The 22,087-nt window shown below is 40.4% G+C and overlaps 2 protein-coding genes across 4 annotated transcripts in view; both read right to left on the bottom strand.

The window, feature by feature from the left end:
* Positions 1-20,397, bottom strand: part of VEGFD (vascular endothelial growth factor D) — a 41,208-nt gene extending 20,811 nt beyond the window's left edge. The window contains exon 1 of the mRNA XM_020913406.2: positions 19,830-20,397. Coding sequence (XP_020769065.2) covers positions 19,830-19,919 — 90 coding nt within the window. The 5' untranslated portion in view covers positions 19,920-20,397. The remainder of the gene's footprint in view (positions 1-19,829) is intronic.
* A 357-nt stretch (positions 20,398-20,754) lies between these two features.
* The window catches only part of PIR (pirin), a 95,360-nt gene continuing 94,027 nt past the window's right edge, over positions 20,755-22,087 (bottom strand). For all 3 annotated transcript variants that reach the window (XM_020912570.2, XM_020912629.2, XM_020912482.2), the window contains one exon: positions 20,755-21,090. In XM_020912570.2, the coding sequence (XP_020768229.1) occupies positions 20,978-21,090 (113 nt within the window). In that variant the 3' untranslated portion in view covers positions 20,755-20,977. The remainder of the gene's footprint in view (positions 21,091-22,087) is intronic.

The following is a 22,087-nucleotide window of genomic DNA, read 5'->3' as shown; positions in this document are numbered from 1 at the left end:
TTTCAGTGGTTTTCACTACCAAACATTTGCAAGTTGCTTATAATTTCTTCCTATTTTCTAATGGAAGTGCTAATCAAAACTAAAATAATCAGAAAGCACTCAGCAAGAGGAATTGAGGAAGTGTTACCAGATCACTGCTTTTTTGTCACAACAGCATCTTTTTATACATCTGTGGTCATTAATTCAAGACTGTTAGCAATTTCCCTCCTAAATAGCAAATCATTCTCTGATGTCTTGGCTACCACAAGCCAGTTTCTAAGTTGAGACTTAAGGTCTTTGTAACAAGATTTACTGTTATTTCAATGCATACTTCTTCCTGCAGACAATAGGAAGGGTAGTCAGTTTTCCTTAATTTTTGACTTCACCTGGCGTTCTCTCCAAGGAAGCACAAGCATCTGCACAGCTCAGGCCCAGGCAGTCATCTAGGCCGAGTGTGACTAACACAACAGGCAAGATATTTGGAAAGGTATGGTGGCCAGGTTTGGAGGAGGAATTTGCAAGTGTCCATGCTGTGGGGAAATCAAAAGCATTCTTTACTCTTAATCATTTGAGCTCTCAATTTCCATGCCTCTCCCTCCAATATCAGGTCAAAGAATATGTTCGAAGAGTGACCAAAGGCATAATTTGGGGGTATCAAGGAGCCCCATTGGGAAAAAACAGCAGGAGGTTCATTTTTGTTGGGTAAAGAGTGGGCTTGAGAGTGAGAGGGCTGGAAAGTAAAATTGGGAAGAGAGGTTGGTGGGGTGAGATACTACTTAACAGCCACTGAGTGCTGAAGAATTGATGCTTTTGAACTGTGGTGTTGGAGAAGACTCTTGAGAGTCCCTTGGACTGCAAGGAGATCCAACCAGTCCATCCTAAAGGAAATCAGTCCTGAATATTCATTGGAAGGGCTGATGCTGAAGCTGAAACTCCAATACTTTGGCCACCTGATGTGAAGAACTGACTCATTGGAAAAGACCCTGATGCTGGGAAAGATTGAAGGTGGGAGGAGAAGGGGATGACAGAGGATGAGATGGTTGGATGGCATCACCGACTCAGTGGACATGAGTTTGAGTAAACTCTGGGAGTTGGTGATAGACAGGGAAGCCTGGTGTGCTGCAGTCCATGGGGTTGCAAAGAATCAGACGCAACTGAGCGACTGAATTGAACTAAACTGAGGATGGTCACAGTCAAGAAGACAACACCAAGGGTTGGTGGGGATGCCCAGCAATGGGGACCCTCATCCATTGCTGATAGGATTGTAAAATGGTGCTGTCACTTTAGAAAAGAGTTCGCCAATTCTTTAAAAAGTTAAACTCATGGTATGATCAACTAATTCCACTCCTAAGGATTACTCAAGAGACAGAAAATCAATTATTGGCTGCCTGGGGTGGGAATGGGAATTCAGGTTAATTGTAAAGGGGCACAAGGGATCTTGGGCTTCTCAGGTGGTGCAGCAGTAAAGAACCTGCCTGCCAATGCCAGAGATGCAAGAGACTTGGGTTGGATCCCTGGGTCAGGAAGATCCCCTGGAGGAGGGCATGGTAACTCACTCTAGTATTCTTGCCTGGAAATCCCATGGACAGAGGAGGCTGGGGTTGCAAAGAGTTAGATACAATTGAGCAACTGAGAACACACACACACACACACACACACACATACGGGATCCTATATGGAGATAGCTGCACCACTCAGTAAGTTTATTAAACACCATTGAATTACTTCAAACAGGTGAATGGTTAAATTTTATAGTATGTAACTTGTATAACAATATAGTAGTTTAAAATAAAAAAGAGGAAGGATTGGAAGTTTAAAGGCCAGGCTAGTTGTATCCAGTTTGGGAGGCAATGCAAAATATCGGAGACTTGAACAATGAGATATCACTGGACACCCATTTCATTGGTTTGCTCTTTTGTTCATTTCTTCTTGCTTTGGCCTCAGTCCCCACTGTTCAGTCTGCTGGGAATGCCCTCCACTCTAAGTTAAACCTTTCTCAAACAGGTGTTACCTCCATATGGAAACCTCTCCCACAATTCCCACCCCTGCCTGGGTCTGGTCCTTCAATCATATGGATTCCTAGCTCCCCTTCCTTTTCCTCAGCACTTACCACCACTGACACTGAAGAATTATTTGCCATTACTTAATGCTTCTCTTCCCTACTGTGTTTTAAGAACCACTGGAGGAGTAATGGTATGTTTTATTCACATAGCAATAGGTAGAGCTATGGATTATGAGGTTGGGATTAACATACACATACTACTATATATAAAATAATAACCAACAAGGACCTATTGTAGAGCACAGGGAACTTTACTCAATATTTTCTTTTCCTATGAGGGAAAAGAATCTGAAAAAGAATAGACATGTATGTGTATAACTGAATCATTTTTCTGTACACTTGAAACTAACACAACATTATAAATCAACTACAGTTCAGTTAAAAATAATAAAGAGGAAAACATAGACAGTACACTCTTTGACATACATCACAGCAAGATCCTCTTTGACCCACCTCCTAGAGTAATGGAAATAAAAACAAAAATAAACAAATGGACCTAATTAAACTTAAAAGCTTTTGCACAGCAAAGGAAACAATAAACAAGATTAAAAGACAAACCCTCAGAATGGGAGAAAATAATTGCAAATGAAACTGACAAAGGATTAATCTCCAGAATATATAAGCAGCTCATACAGCTCAATATTAGGAAAACAAACAGCCCAATCAAAAAATGGGCAGAAGACCTAAACAGACATTTCTCCAAAGAAGACATACAAATGACCAATAAACACATGAAAATATGCTCAACATCACTAATCATTAGAGAAATGCAAATATAAACTACAATGAGTAGTTTATACTACTGGTGTGTAGTTTATAGTACACACCAGTCAGAATGGCCATCATCAAAAAATCTACAAACAATAAATGCTGGAGAGGGTGTGGAGAAAAAGGAACTCTTCTACACTGTTGGTGGGAATGTAAACTGATACAGCCATCATGGAAAACAGTATGGAGATTCCTTTAAAAACAATATGGAGATTCCTTTATTCCTTTTCCTTTAGAAATAAATCTACCATATGACCCAGCAACCCCACTACTGGGCACACACTCTATGAAAACCATAATTGAAAAAGACACATGTACCTCAGTGTTCACTGCAGCACTGTTTACAATAGCCAGGACATGGAAGCAACCTAGATATCCATCAATAGATGAATGGATAAAGAAGATGTGGTACATATATACAGTGGAATATTACTCAGCCATAAAAAAGAACGAATTTGAGTCAGTTCTAAGTGAGGTGGATGAACATAGGGCCTGTTATGCACAGTGAGGTAAGTCAGAAAGAGAAAAATAAATATAGCATATTAATGCATATATGTGGAATCTAGAAAAAATGGTACTGATGAACCTATTTGCAGGGAAGGAATGGAGATGCAGATGTAGAGAACAGACTTGTGGACACAGTGGGGGAGGGAGAATGGGATGAACAGAGAAAGTAGTATCAACATATACACACTATTAGGTGTAAGATGGATGACTGATGAGAAGTTCCTGTGTAGCACAGGGAGCCCAGCCTGGAGCTCCGTGATGACTTGGAGGGATGGGATAGGGAGAGGGGAGGAAGGCTAGGGAGGGAGGGCAGGGATGTATAATTATGGCTGATTCGCGTTGCTGTATGGCAGAAACCAACACAACACTGTAAAAATATTTTAAATATATTTAAATAAAAAATGGGGAAAAAAACTAACGGGATATATCAACATTTATCTTAGCATAAAAATAAAAGCTATACAAAGAAAAAATAGTAAGAGCTAAATATTTATTAAATGTATGAATAAATAGAAATGCTATAGAAAGTTTAACCCTGACATTACTTACTCATTTGAACTGCATCACTTATTTTTCAAGGCTCTTCCTCGGAGTATCCTCCTTCCAGGTCCAAATCACCAGCCACTTTTTCCATCAAGCTTTCTATGATATCCCTAACTTAGACTATATTTTTGATGAGGATATTACATTTCCCTTATTAGACTATGATCTCCTTGAGGGTAGAATATGTGGTCAGGTTCATCTTTTTATGTAAGTATTTAATGCACAGGTGATGAAGGAATTTAATTGTAATAAATACACACATATTAGACAAATATTGTGATCAGGCCCAGGTTTGTGTGGTCTGTTTCATCTTTTGTATACAGCAATGCTTCTCAAAACTTCCTGTGCATACCAGTCACCCAGCAATCTTGTCAGAATGCAGGTTCTGAGGCAGTAGGTTTGGAGGGAGACCTAGAGTGGTGCATTCCTAACAAGTGCCCAGGTGCCTGTGGTACTGTTGCTTGGTTGGCCACACTTCGAGAAGTGTTTGTAGCACAGGTTCCCAATCTTGGCTTCACCTTGAAACTGCCTGGGAAGAAACGTCACAGAAAAACACTGATGCTTGGATCCCAGCCTCAGAAATTCTTATTTTATGGGTCTGGATTACAGCTTTGCCATAAGGATTTTTTATTTTTATTTTTTTGACCCAGCCTAGACTTTATTGACTTAACATACATTCCAGTACATTTGTAGAGTGTGGATTCACCTCCCTCCTTGGATTACTTTTAAAGAAAAAAACTAATTTATTTATTTTAATTGGAGGCTAATTGCTTTACAATATTGTAGTGGGTTTTGCCATACATTGACATGAATCAGCCATGGGTGTACATGTGTTCCCCATCCTGAACCCCCCTCCCACCTCCCTCCCCATCCCATCCCTCAGGGTCATCCCAGTGCACCAGCCCTGAGCACCCTGTCTCATGCATCAAACCTGGGCTGGCAATCTGTTTCACATATGATAATATACATGTTTCATTGCTATTCTCTCAGATCATCCCACCCTTGCCTTCTCCCACAGAGTCCAAAAGACTGTTCTTTACATCTGTATCTCTTTTGCTGTCTCGCATATAGGGTCATCGTTACCATCTTTCTAAATTCCATATATATGTGTTAGTATACTGTATTGGTGTTTTTCTTTCTGACTTACTTCACTCTGCATAATAGGGTCCAGTTTCATCCACCTCATTAGAACTGATTCAATGCATTCTTTTTAATAGCTGACTAATATTCCATTGTGTGTTTGTACCACAGCTTTCTTATCCTGCTGGACATCTTATGCTGATGGACATCTAGGTTGCTTCCATGTCCTGGCTATCGTAAACAGTGCTGCAATGAACATTGGGGTACAGTGTCTCTTTCAATTCTGGTTTCCTCGGTGTGTATGCCCAGCAGTGGGATTGCTGGGTCATATGGCAGTTCCATTTCCAGTTTTTTAAGGAATCTCCACACTGTTCTCCATAGTGGCTGTACTAGTTTGCATTCCCACCAACAGTGTAAGAGGATTCCCTTTTCTCCGCACCCTCTCCAGCATTTATTGTTTATAGACTTTTTGATAGCAGCCATTCTGACTGGCGTGAGATAGTACCTCATTGTGGTTTTGATTTGCATTTCTCTGATAATGAGTGATGTTGAGCATCTTTTCATGTGTTTGTTAGCCATCTGTATATCTTCTTTGGAAAATGTCTGTTTAGTTCTTTGGCCTATTTTTTGATTGGGTCGTTTATTTTTCTGGAATTGAGCTGCAGGAGCTGCTTATATATTTTTGAGATTAATTCTTTGTCAGTTGCTTCACTTGCTATTATTTTCTCCCATTCTGAAAGCTGTCTTTTCACCTTGCTTATAGTTTCCTTCATTGTGCAAAAGCTTTTAAAGTTTAATTAGGTCCCATTTGTTTATTTTTGCTTTTATTTCCATTACTCTGGGAGGTGGGTCATAGAGGATCCTGCTGTGATTTATGTCAGAGAGTGTTTTGCCTATGTTTTCCTCTAGGAGTTTTATAGTTTCTGGTCTTATGTTTAGATCTTTAATCCATTTTGAGTTTATTTTTGTGTATGGTGTTAGAAAGTGTTCTAGTTTCATTCATTTCTCATTCTTTCGTTCTTGACCAGTTTTCCCAGCACCACTTGTTAAAGAGATTGTCTTTTCTCCATTGTATATTCTTGCCTCCTTTATCAAAGATAAGGTGTCCATAGGTGTGTGGATTTATCTCTGGGCTTTCTATTTTGTTCCATTGATCTAATATTTCTGTCTTTGTGCCAGTACCATACTGTCTTGATGACTATGGCTTTGTAGTATAGTCTGAAGTCAGGCAGGTTGATTCCTCCAGTTCCATTCTTCTTTCTTAAGGTTACTTTGGCTATTCGAGGTTTTTTGTATTTCCATACAAATTGTGAAATTATTTGTTCTAGTTCTCTGAAAAATACCATTGATAACTTGATAGGGATTGCATTGAATGTATAGATTGCTTTGGGTAGTATAGCCATTTTGACAATATTGATTCTTCCAATCCATGAACACGGTATATTTCTCCATCTGTTTGTGTCCTCTTTGATTTCTTTCATCAGTGTTTTATAGTTTTCTATGTATAGGTCTTTTGTTTCTTTAGGTAGATATACTCCTAAGTATTTTATTCTTTTCATTGCAATGGTGAATGGAATTGTTTCCTTGATTTCTCTTTGTTTTCTCATTGTTAGTGTATAGGAATGCAAGGGATTTCTGTGTGTTAATTTTATATCCTGCCAACTTTACTATATTCATTGATTAGCTCTAGTAATTTTCTGGTGGAGTCTTTAGGGTTTTCTATGTAGAGGATCATGTCATCTGCAAACAGTGAGAGTTTTACTTCTTCTTTTCCAATCTGGATTCCTTTTATTTCTGTTTCTTCTCTTATTGCTGTGACTAAAACTTCCAAAACTATGTTGAATAGTAGTGGTGAGAGTGGGCACCCTTGTCTTGTTCCTGATTTTAGGGGAAATGCTTTCAGTTTTTCACCATTGAGGATAATGTTTGCTGTGGGTTTATCATATATGGCTTTTATTATGTTGAGGTATATTCCTTCTATGCCTGCTTTCTGGAGGGTTTTTATCATAAATGGATGTTGAATTTTGTCAAAGGCTTTCTCTGCATCTATTGAGATAATCATATGGTTTTTATCTTTCAATTTGTTAATGTGGTGTATCACATTGATTTGTGAATATTGAAGAATCCTTGCATCCCTGGAATAAAGCCCACTTGGTCATGATGTATGATCTTTTTAATACGTTGTTGGATTCTGTTGCTAGAATTTTGTTAAGGATTTTTGCATCTATGTTCATCAGTGATGTTGGCCTGTAGTTTTCTTTTTTGTGGCATCTTTGTCTGGTTTTGGTATTAGGGTGATGGTGGTCTCATAGAATGAGTTTGGAAGTTTACTTTCCTCTGCAATTTTCTGGAAGTGTTTGAGTAGGATAGGTGTTAGCTCTTTGCCATGAAGATTTTTTAAAAACTTCCCTACTGGTTGCTAGTCTTACGGGAAGCTGGGTGAAAGATACACAGGCTATCCTCTAGGTTACCTTTGCAACTTTTCTATAATTATTTCAAAATGAAGTTTCTTTAAGAAATCTTCCCAAGAGAGTTGTAGGAGAAATACTCATTTCCAGGATGGTGCATGATGGTTTAAAGGCCTGTGTGAGTGCCTGAGCTCTGTACAAGTTTACTGAGTGGGGAATAAATGGTTGATGTATGCTGAGAAATAGTCTTATTCTTTAAACTCCTTTAAGTTATACCTTGGCTTCAAAATATTGGGATGAATATCTTGTTGAACTGGATTTTCTAAGCCTTTTTTTTTTAAACTCAAGTCACTGGATTGTTTGTGGCCCACTTCCCAATCTGAATGACTTTTTCAAGATGGAAGACCAACAAAACTGTTTTCCAGGCTAACACAAGGGGATCAGCTGTCTTATATGAGACCATTCTAGATGACAGGGGGAAAAAATTGCTACAGTTCTCAAGGAGCCAAAATAACCTATCTCCAGAACAGAATTAAAAGTAACAGGTACTGCTTTAGGGCTTCTCAGGTGGCGTTAGTGGTAAAGAACTTGCCTGCCAATCCAGGAGACCTAAGAGACACAGGTTGGATCCCTGGGTCAGAAAGAGCCTCTGGACAAGGAATGGCTACCCACTCCAGTATTCTTGCCTGGAGAATCCCATGAACAGAGGAGCCTGGTGGGTTACAGTCCATAGGATCACAGAGTCAGACACGACTGAAGTGACTTAGCACAACACAGTATTGCTTTAACTTACTGGAATTTACCAGGGAATAGTAAATTCTAATCCTTCCACATGGCAGTCTAGAAACTATTTTAAGGAAAATAAAAATTAGAATACGTTGCCAAGAGGAAGGGGCATGGCTTGGGAGTACACAGCTGAGTTCCATTCCTGGCTCTGAGTTGTCAGAGCCCAACTGTTGCCAAAAGTTGTTCTTGGGCCCCATGCTCTTAAGAATCCTCCTGTTCTAGGTATGAAAAAGGAGACCAGCTTTGCAATATTCCTCACTGGATCTCTCAGAATTGTGGGTCTGTGTTTCTAAGCCTTTTCAAAACTGATGATGCTATTTTGTCAAACTGTATTGGCAGTTTGTCTTCAGGAAGTTTAGTGATACGGGGGTAGGGTAGAGAGAATTTGTATATTTGGAAGATCCACAAGATCCACAAGCTTCGGAGTGCGCTGTGGAGGGAACACATTTCATGTGACTTTCCCTGGACTTGCTTTGGGATTTACAAGTGTTGCCTGGGGAACCAGTCCTCTACCTATCGGTCTCTGGAGTTCATGGAACCACCATCAGCTATTTATTTCCCTTCACAGTGGGTTTAGGGAGGTGGATCGGGTTTCAAGACAAATAATTCCATGCTCCTTTCACCTCTCAGCAAACTTCTGTTTGACTGGAAAAGCATTTCATCTTTAGCTTGATGTTTAAGGCTTAGCCCAAACCACCAACTTTTCTCTGGTTTGGAGTCCAAGTTGCACCATCATGGTCCCAGCTGTCCACAGATACTGTTCCCCCACACCCCTTCCCTTTTCTCACTCCCCCAGCCTGTCAAGGAACCCGCCCAGGCCATGTTAGACTCAGGAGGCCAAACTGAAGTTGTGTGCCTTTGCCTCTTGTAGCTCTCAAGGACATTGCATCTCCTAAAAGGAAGCTTTGCCTGATACTTGAAACCACTCTGTGGTCTGGACACATGGCTGACTGGAGAGGGGAGGGCAATGGATGAGAATGGCTTAATATTGACTTCGAGTGGTAGAGCAGTCTGGAAAACATGCTGGCATTTTCTTACAAAGTTCAACAGACACTCGCTATATGACCCAGCAGTCCCACTCCTGGGAATTTACCCTTGATAAGCAAGAACGTAGATTCACTCAAAAACCTTGGCATGAATGTTTATACTAGCTTTCTTTGAAAGAGCTAAAAAACTTGGAAACTAGGATGTCATTCAGTATGTGAACAGTTGCTTAGGCAAACTGTGCTACACCCATCCCATGGAATATGACTTAGCCATAAAAAGGAATGAATGGCTGGTATGTATAGCAACTTGGATGGATCTCAAAGGCACTAGGTGTGAAAGAAGCAAGTCTCAAAAGGTTACTGATGGCAGGATTCCATTAATAACATTCTCAAAAATCCAGGATAGTGATGGAGAACAGAGCAGAGGTTGCCAGAGGCTGGGAGGAGGGTATGACTATGAAAGGGTTGCTGTTGTTCAGTCACTAAGTTGTGTCCGACTCTTTGCGACCTCATGGACTGCAGCACGCCAGGCTTCCCTGTCCTTCACTATCTCCCAGAATTTGCTCAAACTCACGTCCATTGAGTCAGTGATGCCATCCAACCATCTCATCCTCTGTCATCCCCTTCTCCTCCTGCCTTCAATCTTTCCCAGCATCAGGGTCTTTTCCAATGAGTTGGCTCTTTGCATCAGATGGCCAAAGTACTGGAGCTTCAGCTTTAGCATCAGTCCTTCCAATGAATATTCAGGGTTGATTTCCTTTAGGATTGACTGGTTTGATCTCCTTGCAGTCCAAGGGACTCTCAAGAGTCTTCTCCAACACCACAGTTCAAAAGCATCAATTCTTTGGTGCTCAGCCTTCTTTATGATCCAACTCTCACATCCATACGTGACTACTGGAAAAATCAATAACTTTGACAATACAGACCTCTGTAGGCAAAGTGATGTTTCTGCTTTTTAATATGCTGTCTAGGTTTGTCATCAGCTTTCCTTCCAAGGAGCAAGCATCTTTTAATTTCGTGGCTGCAGTCACCATCTGCAGTGATTTTGGAGCCCAAGAAAATAAAATCTGTCACTGTTTCCACTTTTCCCCCTCTATTTGCCATGAAGTGATGGGACTGGATGCCATGATCTTAGTTTTTTGAATGTTGAGTTTTAAGGCAGCTTTTTCACTCTCCTCTTTCACCTTCATCAAGAGGCTCTTTAGTTCCTCTTCTCTTTCTGCTCATTAGAGTGGTATCATCTGCATATCTGAAGTTGTTATTTCTCCCAGCAATCTTGATTCCAGCTTGTGATTCATCCAGCCTGGCATTTTGCATGATATACTCTGCATATAAGTTAAATAAGCAGGGTGACAATATACAGCCTTGACATACTCCTTTCCCAATTTTGAACCAGTCCATTGTTCCATGTCCAGTTCTAACTGTTGCTTCTTGACCTGCATACAGGTTTCTTAGGAGGCAGGTAAGGTGGTCTGGTATTCCCATCTCTTTAAGAATTTTCCACAGTTTGTTGTGATCCACACAGTCAAAGGCTTTAGTGTAGTCAATAAAGCAGAAGTAGATGCTTTTCTGGAATTCCTTTGCTTTTTCTATGATCCAACAGATGTTGGCAATTTGATCTCTGGTTCCTTTGCCTTTTCTAAACCCAGCTTGAACATCTGGAAGTTCTCAGTTCACATACTGTTGAAGCCTAGCTTGGGGAATTGTGAATTTTACTTTGCTAGCATGTAAGATGAATGCAATTATGCAGTAGTTTGAACATTATTTGGTATTGTCTTTCTCTGGGATTGGAATGAAATGTGACTTTTTCCAGTCCTGTGGCCACTGCTGACTTTTCCAAATTTGCTGGCATATTGAGTGCAGCATTTTAACAGCATCATCTTTTAGGATTTGAAATAGCTCAACTGGAATTCTGTCACCTCCACTAGCTTTGTTTGTAGTAATGCTTCCTAAGACCCACTTGATTTCACACTCCAGGATGTCTGGGCTCTAGGTGAGTGACCACACCATCATGGTTATCCAGGTCATTAAGACCTTTTTTGTATAGTTCTTCTGTGTATTCTTGCCACCTCTTCTTAATCTCTTCTGCTTCTGTTAGATCCTTGCCATTTCTGTCCTTTACTGTGCCCATCTTTGCATGAAATGTTCCCTTGGTATCTCTAATTTTCTTGAAGAGATCTCTAGTCTTTCCCATTCTATTGTTTTCCTCTATTTCTTTGCATTGTTCACTTAAGAAGGCTTTCTTATCTCTCCTTGCTATTCTCTGGAACTCTGCATTCAGTTGGGTATATCTTTCCCTTTCTCCCTTGCCTTTTGCTTCTCTTCTTTCCTCAGCTATTTGTAAAGTCTCCTCAGACAACCACTTTGCCTTTTGCATTTCTTTTTCTTTGGGATGGTTTTGGTCACTGCCTCCTGTACAATGTTATGAACTTCCATTCATAGTTCTTCAGGCACTCTGTCTACCAGATCTAATCCCTTGAATCTACTTCATCACCTCCACTGTATAATCATAAGGGATTTGATTTAGGTCATACCTGAATGGCCTAGTGGTTTTCCCTACTTTCTTCAGTTTAAGCCTGAATTTTGCAATAAGGAGCTGATGATCTGAGCCACAGTCAGCTCCCAGTCTTGTTTTTGCTGACTGTATAGAGCTTCTCCATCTTTGGCTGCAAAGAATATAATCAATCTGATTTCAGTATTGACCATCTGGTGATGTCCATGTGTAGAGTCATCTCTTGTGTTGTTGGAAGAGGGTGTTTGCTATGACCAGTGCATTCTCTTGGCAAAACTCTGTTAGCCTTTGCCCTGCTTCATTTTGTACTCCAAGGCCAAACTTGCCTGTTACTCCAGGTATCTCTTGACTTCCTACTTTTGTATTCCAGTCCCCTATGATGAAAAGGACATCTTTTTTGGTGTTAGTTAGTCTAGAAGGTCTTGTAGGTCTTCACAAAACCATTTGAATTCAGCTTCTACAGCATTGCTGATTGGGGCATAGACTGAAGAGTAGCATAAAGGAATGTTTTCTGTATCTTGATTATGGTGGTGGTCACAGAAATCTGTGTGTTAAAATTCACAGAACAGCACATCAAATGGGAAAAACGATAATCTTTGCCATAGAGTAACTTTACAAATATAAAGTAAGCTGGGTTTGAATCCAGGCACTGCTCCTTTTTAGCTATTTGACTGAGGGTGAATTATTTAATTTCTTAAGTCATGGTTTCCTCATTTCAGAATGCAAAACTCCTCATAAAGCTGATGTGGAGATTACCAAGGGTCATAAGTAGGAAAGGGTCAGATACAGAGGAGGCACTCGGTAACATTCACTGCCTTTCCTTCCTTTCTCAGGGGTGGGGCATCTGGTCCTGTGTTGGGGTTCAGAGGTGTTTCATGGGCCTTGATTTCCCTGAGCAACTTGAGTTGAGTTTGAAAAGAGCAAGATAGGGCCACTCCAACCATAGTAAATAAAAATTTAAAAGAGAAAAGCTTTTGCAGGGTAAATATCTTTTTTGTAATATTTCTGGGAGGTATTTTCAGATGAAATGCCAATTTTCAAGTATCTGCCCAGGCTTACATAGGTCTTTACAGGTGAGTGAAGGAAAAACCACCCACTTCTTAAACCTTTGTGCTTTGTCATTAGAATCCAGCCTTCCCCATTACAGATGACACCTAATAGTGTGGGCCATGCCAACTGAGGGCAGGGAGGAGAATGCACGCTTGCTCATGATGACTTAGATGGAGCCAGCTGAAGGCCTGGTCCTGCTGCTCTGAAATCTAGAAACCTGGCCCTTTAGTGGGGCCTCACGCTACTGGTGGTTCTTTGACTCATGCAGTTCTACATTTAAATGTATAAATGTGAGAAACCAGGGTGTTTAATTAAACTTAGACTAAGGAAAGGAACTACAGACTCACAGAAATTGTAAATGTGTGTATGTATACATTTGTGCAAGTGTGTTTGCATAGCTATCTGGGTATTTTAAGGGGATGCTAGATGGCTACGGTGTCTGGGACCTCCACATCCTCTAATTTGACGAGTATTGCAGGATGGTTTCTTCCCAGCCAGATTGTCTAGCATACAGGGAGGGGCGTATGCTTCCCTTTACATGTTTTAAATCCATGCTCCATTCTAATATCTCTGCTCTGACTGGATGCATCTATGCTTAGGACATGTTGGGGGAAATTAGTGTGGGATGGGCTTGAGTGGCAAAACTCTAAAAGGATGCTCTGAATAACCCCAGGAGAATATATCCCTAAGATCTGTTACAGTCTCTTTATCACTGATCTCAAAGATGAAGGGCCCAACATCTAAGGAAACAAGGCAAAGTCTTTATGGTAATTAGGTTATTGTTAGAAACAATTTCACTGCCTCCACGTGCCTCCCCCAAGAGAAGAGTCTGTTTCTCAGCCCCACTGACGTTGGGCCACGTGACCTGCTTCAAGTGTTGAAATGTATTTGTGACTACACTGCTCTCCTACATTTCTGCTGTCACTGCGAGTATGTGTCCCTTCTGGCCCACTGATCCAGGCAGATAAGAGTTATGTGGGGCAGACCCATACTCAACCTTTGGTTTCAGCCTTGATCCTGACTCCCATCTCAGCCACAGTAATGCTGGTTATCAATGTTTTGAACCATTGAAATTTGGACTATATTGTCACATTGCATTATAGTGACTCCTACAGCCATATATTAGCCTAAGTAAAACATAATCCGCTGGGTGGTCAGAGGATCTTTAGGCCAAACCTCAGCCTCCTTTTTATTAGGCAGCCCTTTGCCATGCCACTGGCAGTCAGCCCAGGATGCTTAATTTTCATCTTTCTCCTAAAGATGCAGTGGTCCCATGTTAGCATCCACGGCTTTCCTCTTCCTCACCTACAGCCTCTGCATTGTCTGATATGTCCAGTGATCTCTAGTCTTGCTGTGACAAGACAGTTATAAAGCAAGTTATGAACAGTTCTTTTCAGAGGGTCTCTTATATAGATGAACTCAGGGAATTCCTTCAATCAAAATCACACTCTTGCCAACTCCCTCCAGAATGGAACCATAAATAACAAAATCTCTGCCATTGCAATAATCGATATGTCATTTTCTTTCCCCAGAAATAACTTCAGGCAAACCTAGATTTTAGGAAAGCAATATTTTTCTCAAAGATAGGAGTGGTATAATTATTTAGATGACAATGAATGACAGAAAGAGACTCATTAAAAATTTTCATTATTACCTAAGGTTTCAGGCACTAAAATTATCCTTCTCACAGGCCAAGTTGAGCTCCTTGGCTGCTAGTAAGACATGCAAATAACTGAGACATCTTTATTTTATAAAAATGTCATTTCCAGTCATGTGCCTGGCACATGGTGGACATTCCACAAATGTTCACTGAACTGAATGTACAGCTTTCCTTTTCCAGGAAAAAGGAGCCTCCTGCGCAGCATAAAGAAGCCCAAGTGCCTTCCTTCCTTCCATGATTCTACCCCAGTGTCCAACCACAGTCACCTCCCACCTTGGTGGTATGTTCAGAAACACTTAGAACCGACCAGAGTTGTGTGGGTTAGTCATTAATACTAATCACCAAAGAGTTCCAGCTTTCTACCTTCTGAGCACAGGGAAGGCTTGCACTTTCTGGCCCCTGGTGGTTGGATGGGGCAGGGGGTCAAAGAGGTTGTGACCAGAAGTGATGTGTCCTACCCTATACACAAGCAAATAAAAAATGTCAGGTCCTGATACAGTCTATGAAGAAGATAAAATAGACACAGATCAGGTTTTGCCAACTATGACCTGTGGGCCAAATCCAGCCTGCAGTCTCTTTTTGTATGGTCTGTGAGCTAAGAATTCCTTCCTATAATTTTAAATGATTGCAACAAATGAGAAGAGTATTTCGTGATGCATGGAAATGATACACAATTCAAATTTCAGTGTCCATGAAGTTTTACTGGAACACAGCCACACTCTAGGTGATTGTTGTTGTCCAGTCACTAAGTCATGTCTGATTCTTCGCGACCCCATGGATGCAGCATGCCAGGCTTCCCTTCCCATCTCCCGGAGCTTGTTCAAACTCATGTCCATTTGAGTCGGTGATGCCATTCAACCATCTCATCCTTTCTCTGTGATATGCCCAGGCTATTTCTTCAACCTCATAAGCTGCAGTTCTGGCCTCCACTCTCCCTCCTCCAGCCACACTGGCCCCTGGCTAATACCTAAACCACGCCCTGCCCTCACCACAACCACTGCCCTCTCACTTCCTCCAGAGGTCTACACAAATGAAAAGAAATCAGAGAAGTCTCCCCCGACCCATCCCTCTGTGTCTGTCCCCTTCTTGATTTTCTTCATAGCACTCCACCCCTGACATGTTCCAGGTTTGCATATTGCCTGCCTCCACTTGCCACACTTGGAATATGAGTTCCATGAGAGCTGAAACACTGCCTTAATTCCTGCTGCATTCAACATAGTAGATGCTCAATAAATAAACAAATGAAATGTCAAATATTGGGAAGTTCTAAGGAGAGGCAAGGGAGAGCCTTTGGGAAAAGAACATCACCACCTGTCAAGACGTTCATGATGCAGGGGGCCCTCAGAGTATCTTTGCTTTATAACATCTTAGTATCTTGGTAGAGACTATTAGAAATAGTGGTAAGGGAGAGAGAAAAAGGACTCATCACCATAAAAGCAACCGAAGAACAAATGTCTCATCTCACCTCATCTCAATCACATTCCCCACTGTGGATAGTTTCCCACCATCTCTGCTAATCTCAAGTGGTGGGAAAGAGCTGAGCTTAGAAATGTGCCTGGAAACAATGTCACTGTCACTTGTGTCCCTCTTTCTCAAGTACTTCTAGGCCACTGTGGTTACAATAAATGTGCCTGGGAGTTCCAGAGCACCCTACGTCACACTCTACAAGGAAGCACACACGTGTCCAAATACTACATTTTCATTCCACAAACTGTCTTTATAAGCTTGTCCCTAGAGCAGTTCCTTAATCAAATTTGCTCAACATATAGCTTTCATGTGATTTTTTCTAGAGCTTTTAAGGGTCTATAATAAATGTTAATCCACAAGTCCAAATCAGATTTTTTAAAATAAAAAATAAGTCATACATGGAAGTACTATATTCATGCTGTAAGATACAGGGGGTTCTGCTGTATCATGAATAGCAATAACAGGCTCAAGTGATATAAAGGTTTCACCACCAGTTAAAAGTGACTGACTAGGAGAGAAGACCTCTGTGTACAGAAGCATGTAATTCAATACATTTACCTATATGGTCATAAATGAAGAAGAAATTAATGGAAAACATTTCAAATGTCCTTTGTGCCAAGGACTATGCCTGAGAGGAAACCGGACATGAGCTCACCGGGCCATCTGACCAGCAGCAAAGTGAAAGGACTTCCTTGTGTATGATCTACGGAGGGCAGTGAGGGCCAGTCTGCTTCCTGGAGTTAAATATGGAAGGTGCACCTCGGTCTTTGTTATTCAGTTACCTCTAGAGATAATTTCAGGGGAAGACAAGTGACACAAGGTTATCGATTTGCGAGCCATGTGGCTTCTCATGGAAGTTAGCGGTGTCCTACATTCCTGCGGATCTTGGACTTGTTCCAGTCTTAGGCAGAGTCTGCGTGACTCCACCACTCAACAATGTTCTCCTGCCAGTGAGGTTATGAAAGAGGGGGCTGGAAGGTAGCATAGGGGAGAAGGAGACCAATTTTGTCAGAAAAGAGCTAGCCAAACCTACCAGGACCCGGAATGACCCCTTCGTCACTTCTATTGGTATGTCTGCCTCAGTGGCTTTGAAAAGATTTATGGCAGATGGCTTCCCCTAAGGGGGTGCCAAGATTCCTGGTGACAAGAAATGCTTATCAAATATACTAGAAATAGTACTGGCCAGAAGATTGATGCAAATGACAGGACAATGAGGGTGCAGATATTGTTAATCAAAAGCCCAGAGAGTGTACACTACTGTACCCAAGGTTATCATATACAGATATGAGACCAGGGGGATAGAGGGTCCTAGAGCTGTGCACTGCACACCCTATGCAACTGTATATGACTACCCCAACATATATAAAAGCTGGAGAAAACAGACATAGAAATAAATCCCGTACCTAGATGGTTACTCTGATTATACTAGTGAGTCAGAAAGAGGGATTGGGTTAATCTTATTTGTAGAAGAAAACATATTCTGCTCAGATTGAAAACCTTATCAGCTAAAGAGTAATTTGAGTTGAGACTTTCCAACAGATTTTTCTCAGTTCACAAATTCCAGGCACTGCTGACCCCAAACAGCTAAGTCCAAGTGGCAAGACTGATGACATCAGGAAGCCTCATACTCAAATGGCAGTGAGCACAACTGTTGGGGGTACTGGCAGCCGTTTGCACAGTTACTGCACGATAAAGAATATTCACAGACTCGTGTAACTGTACTACAGGCACTGCTAGTCTAAGCTGAAAAAACAGCAGAATGTTCAGGCTAGAAAGTGAAGACTGGGTGAAGGGCAACCTTTCAGAAAAAGAGGTAGTCAGAAGAGAGGAAGGTTAGAGATCACACTCATGGACCGGCCACCAAGGAGGACCTGGACACATCTTATAATAAATGAAATAGCTTTATCTCAACAAGCACAAAATACATTCATATTCCAGTGTCCAAACCATTACCACCCTGAATATGCTTTCATGGTAAATTTTGATTTAAACAAGAACATTAAGAAACATATTTGTTCTTGGATTTTTCTCTTAAGAGAAAATTATGGGGAAAGAGAAAAAGTATAATAACCAGTACAATGTACCTCCTGAGCCTTCACCACCCACTCACATCTGTGCCCAAACTTCTGTGTAATTGTATGCATGTCTTTTCTTCATATCAGAAAGATTTAATTGAGCTAGGTGTTGGGTGGATCTAAGCTCACTATACAGAGCTTCTCTTTTTGAAGGCAATCTAGATATATATGAAAAAAACATTGCTAATGGTATCACTAAGCATATAACACTGCATGTTCCCTGTGTAAAGACGTATTTTCTGTCACATTCAAATTCAACTGCTTTCCTCCAGTGCCCTATTAAACCAACTGTTTAATACAATTAATAAAACTGCCGGCAGTAAATCTGAAACTTTTTTTGGCCATGCCACATGGCTTGTGGGATCTTAGTTCCCTGACCAGGGATTGAACTTGGGCCCTTGGCAGTGAAAGCACTGAGTCCTAACCACTGGACCACCAGGGAAGTCCCTGAAACATGTAAAACCTCACTGTGCCCAGGACAACTGAAGAATTCTTTGTGTCTTTGCTGTTTAAAAGAGCTGAACAACCTAAAGAATACGACTTCTTTCCAGCTATTCTGTCTCTATACTGAGGCAACTGAAGCTTCAAAGTAAAATGAAAATATTTTAAAACCCCATGTGGGACTGGGAGGTGGGTAGGAACCTCCATAAACCAAACACACCTAAAGGACTCCTGAGTTTTGTGGACTTAAAAACAGCTGAACAGCCTGAAAAGCCTTACTTGTTTCAAACAAGTCTCATTTTATCTCCTGTCCCTGAGGCTCAAAATGGGATTCCAGTTTACCTGCAATCTGCCACTGAGATCCCAACTCCAGGCTGGTGGCACTGAAGTGGAGCTGAACAACTGTGATCCCTCTCGTGTCCGTTTGGAATTTGGAAAGTTGTTGCTGGGCAAGGTGGCTCTCTACCTCTAACACAGAGGTCAATCTTCCCAGAAATACAGTGTATCTCTTACATCTGTGCTTTATACGTAAGAGTAAGACGTTTTCACCCCCAAGGACAATTTTCCCCTGTTGGGGGCGGTATCACCCTTACTGAAAATGCATGTCCTAACAACAGCTACAAAAACTCAAGTCCATGTTGATTGTTCACGGCCAGAGATTCTTAAATCAATAATGATTTAGCACCACTTTGGTCAAATCAATTATATCGTAACCATTTTCAAAATCAAAAGCTGAGAACAACAATATAAACTGTGAAATGCATAAAACTGGGTGAAATCATGCTCAGTCAGTCACATCCCAGTTAATTTTTTTGTATTACTCTCAATTCATTGGGTTCTATTTGATGCTTGCTGATAGAATCCAATATTTGATTATGACTGAGTTTTACACACATTTCAAAAAGCAAAGGACCAAAACGACTTCCACAAAAAGATTCTTATATATGGTAGAAAGGGTAACTTGGAAAACCAGAGAGAAAATGTCTGCAGAAACCCATGGCATTTTTTGAATTACAGAAGAAATTAACTAACTTAACTAACTAAAAAAAGGAATGTTTGCTGTTCACAGATGATCTGAAAATAAACAGCTCACAAAGTTATCTGTGTCATAAAAACAAATCAATGCGTCCTTAGAAAAATCACTGTGGTACAGTAGAAATTAATACAACATTGTAAATAACTATACTCCAATAAAAAATTACTGTGCCATCTGCACATGCAGTTGAGGGAAAACTTTCCTATCTGAAAAGATTCCAAAATGCCCATTCATGTCCTATTACATCTCCAAAAGCCTCCTACCCTAAGCATTTAAAAAAAACTCATGGCAAGAATCTGAGTAAGCTTAAGAAACAGAATACTCATTAACAAGTACAGGACATATCCTACCCACTATTAGTAGTGTTCTGCATTTTGCTATTATCTCAAAAATAGTGGGGGCAAAGAAAGAATCCTCTGTATAAGCCAACTTAAACATCTGCATCACATGAAAAATTGAGCTCACCTACCTTCACTGGTCCACGTTCATAACTGGAGCCCTGCACGAACTGCAGAGAAGACATCATGAAAATATTCACCACTGCCCACTGTCTGTACATTCTGGATATTCTGTATTCAGTATCCACTGATTACCAAGCAGTTGACATCAGGCAGCTAGAGCAAACTGGTTCAAAAGGCATTCTCCAGAAGGAAAGTTCGAAACCCCAAGAGTTCACAGGGAAAAACAAGTAATCAGTTGTGATCAAAATCAATTAGTCAAGGTGCGTTTCTGTGCAATCTTATGGAAGGGGGAGAGAGATGAAAAAAATTGTAAATGTTCTCATGCTCCAAAAATAATCAGGAAGTGGACATGTCTTCTACTTGAAATGAGAAAGCACTCTAAATCCATTTCATGTCCAGCAAATTAAAAAAATAAAAAAATCTTTCCACTCTATGCCCAGGTTCAAGTTGTTTTATAAGGAGGTGGTGCGGCCACCAATGTTTGCAGCTACAGAAGGCTGGGACCCAATTGTGGATTCAAACTTTTTTCACAACCCTCATGGAAGCTTGCAGGAGCATGTGTCTTAAATCTGACACAGATTTTGGCAGAAAAAGCAGGGAAGTCTTGGCCGTAATCCTGTCGTGTCCCTACCAATAGCAGGGCAGTTTTGAAAACTGACTGAAGCGCTCAGAACTGCTGTTACTTTAATGCAGATAACCTGTAACATGAAACCAACCCTAGCACATAGGCATGGAAACTGCATTACTCAGAAAGAGACCTTAGATGCTCACACACCTATATCAGTGAGACACACAGAAAGTAATCAAATATGCTTTAAAAAACCACACAGGCACAAAGATGACAAAATAGGCACACATCTGTGGAAAGGTAAACATATACAAAAAATTTTTTAACAGAAGCTTAGTAATTTAGGTTGAAATGAAGACCACTGATTTTTAGAGAAGCAACAATTAGGTTTATTTGCTTGGGCCAGGAAATATCTTACACACAGTGCTATATTTAAACAAACAAACAAAAAAAACATGTTATCACTTGAGTGTGGAATTCTTTACAAACACTGGCGATGTCAGCCTTGGAAACTGCACACACTGAATGGGTGGATGTTACAAAGAGCAACATTCTAGAAGGCAGTCAGAGCTGCCCTTACGCTTGTCACTAGTTTCCGATCTTTGATTTCCAGGTTTTGGCTCTTTCAAAGCCATTTCTCGCATTTCTGAAATCAAGAATGGCCTGAGAAATCTCTTCATCTGTGTTCATCACAAATGGACCTAGAGCAGAAAAGAGATGTTCAGAAAGTCCCAGGTGATGAGAACATTTTTTTCTATTGTGAAAATGGTACATACGTATTTCTGTACTTCTTAATTTGAAACAAACTCAGGCATATCTGAACAAGGTTATTTTCACAGCACCCGATCCCTAAGGACTGTAGTACAAGTTTCTTGACTAGGATTGTTTATGATTATAAAGAACAAACTTCAGATTAAAAAATGCAATTATATCTCACTCATCCACTCCAAGCTGTCATCAGCAATGACAATATTTTTTTTTCTTTCTTCCATTTATTTTTATTAGTTGGAGGCCAATTACTAGCAATGACAATATTTTTATTTGAAACATTCTCAGGTTTGGTTCTATTGTAACTTTTTTTGTAGTTGTTACTTCTCTTTATCCTCTTTATCTTTTTTATCTAAGTATAATGGACACACATTAGTTTCAGGTGTGCAGTATAATGATTTGATATTTGTATATATTGGGAAATGATTGCTACATTAGGTTACTTAACATCTGTCAACATCCATAGTTACAGAATTTGTTTTCTTGTGAAGAGAACTTTTAAGATTTATTGTTGTTGTCAGTTGTATAGAATTGAATTGACTGATATCAAGAACTGAACTGATTTTTAAAAATTGGCAAATCTCATCACAGTGTTGGTATCTGCACAGTATATGAGGCTGTGTCCTTATGTGAGGGGTCCAAGTCATTTCTTAAAATTAGTAGCATCTGACAGACACTAAATTACAAAATTTTCAAGTCAAGAAGACATCACATTTTGGAGTCTCCAGGGGTCAGTACACTTAGGCCAGATAGTATATATTTTAGATTTTGTGGGTCAAACTGTGTCTGTCTTAACCACTCAACTCTTCTGTTGAAGCACAAAAGCAGTCATAGATAATATTCCAACAAAATTTATTTACAAAAACATGTAGTAGACAGATTTGGCCCATGGGTCACAGTTTGTCTAATTCCTAGGTTTGAACTTGGCTT

Source organism: Odocoileus virginianus, unplaced genomic scaffold (genome assembly GCF_023699985.2).
Source record: "Odocoileus virginianus isolate 20LAN1187 ecotype Illinois unplaced genomic scaffold, Ovbor_1.2 Unplaced_Scaffold_6, whole genome shotgun sequence".
Classification (NCBI taxonomy): Eukaryota; Metazoa; Chordata; class Mammalia; order Artiodactyla; family Cervidae; genus Odocoileus; species Odocoileus virginianus.
This window is presented reverse-complemented; position numbering and strand designations above follow the sequence as displayed.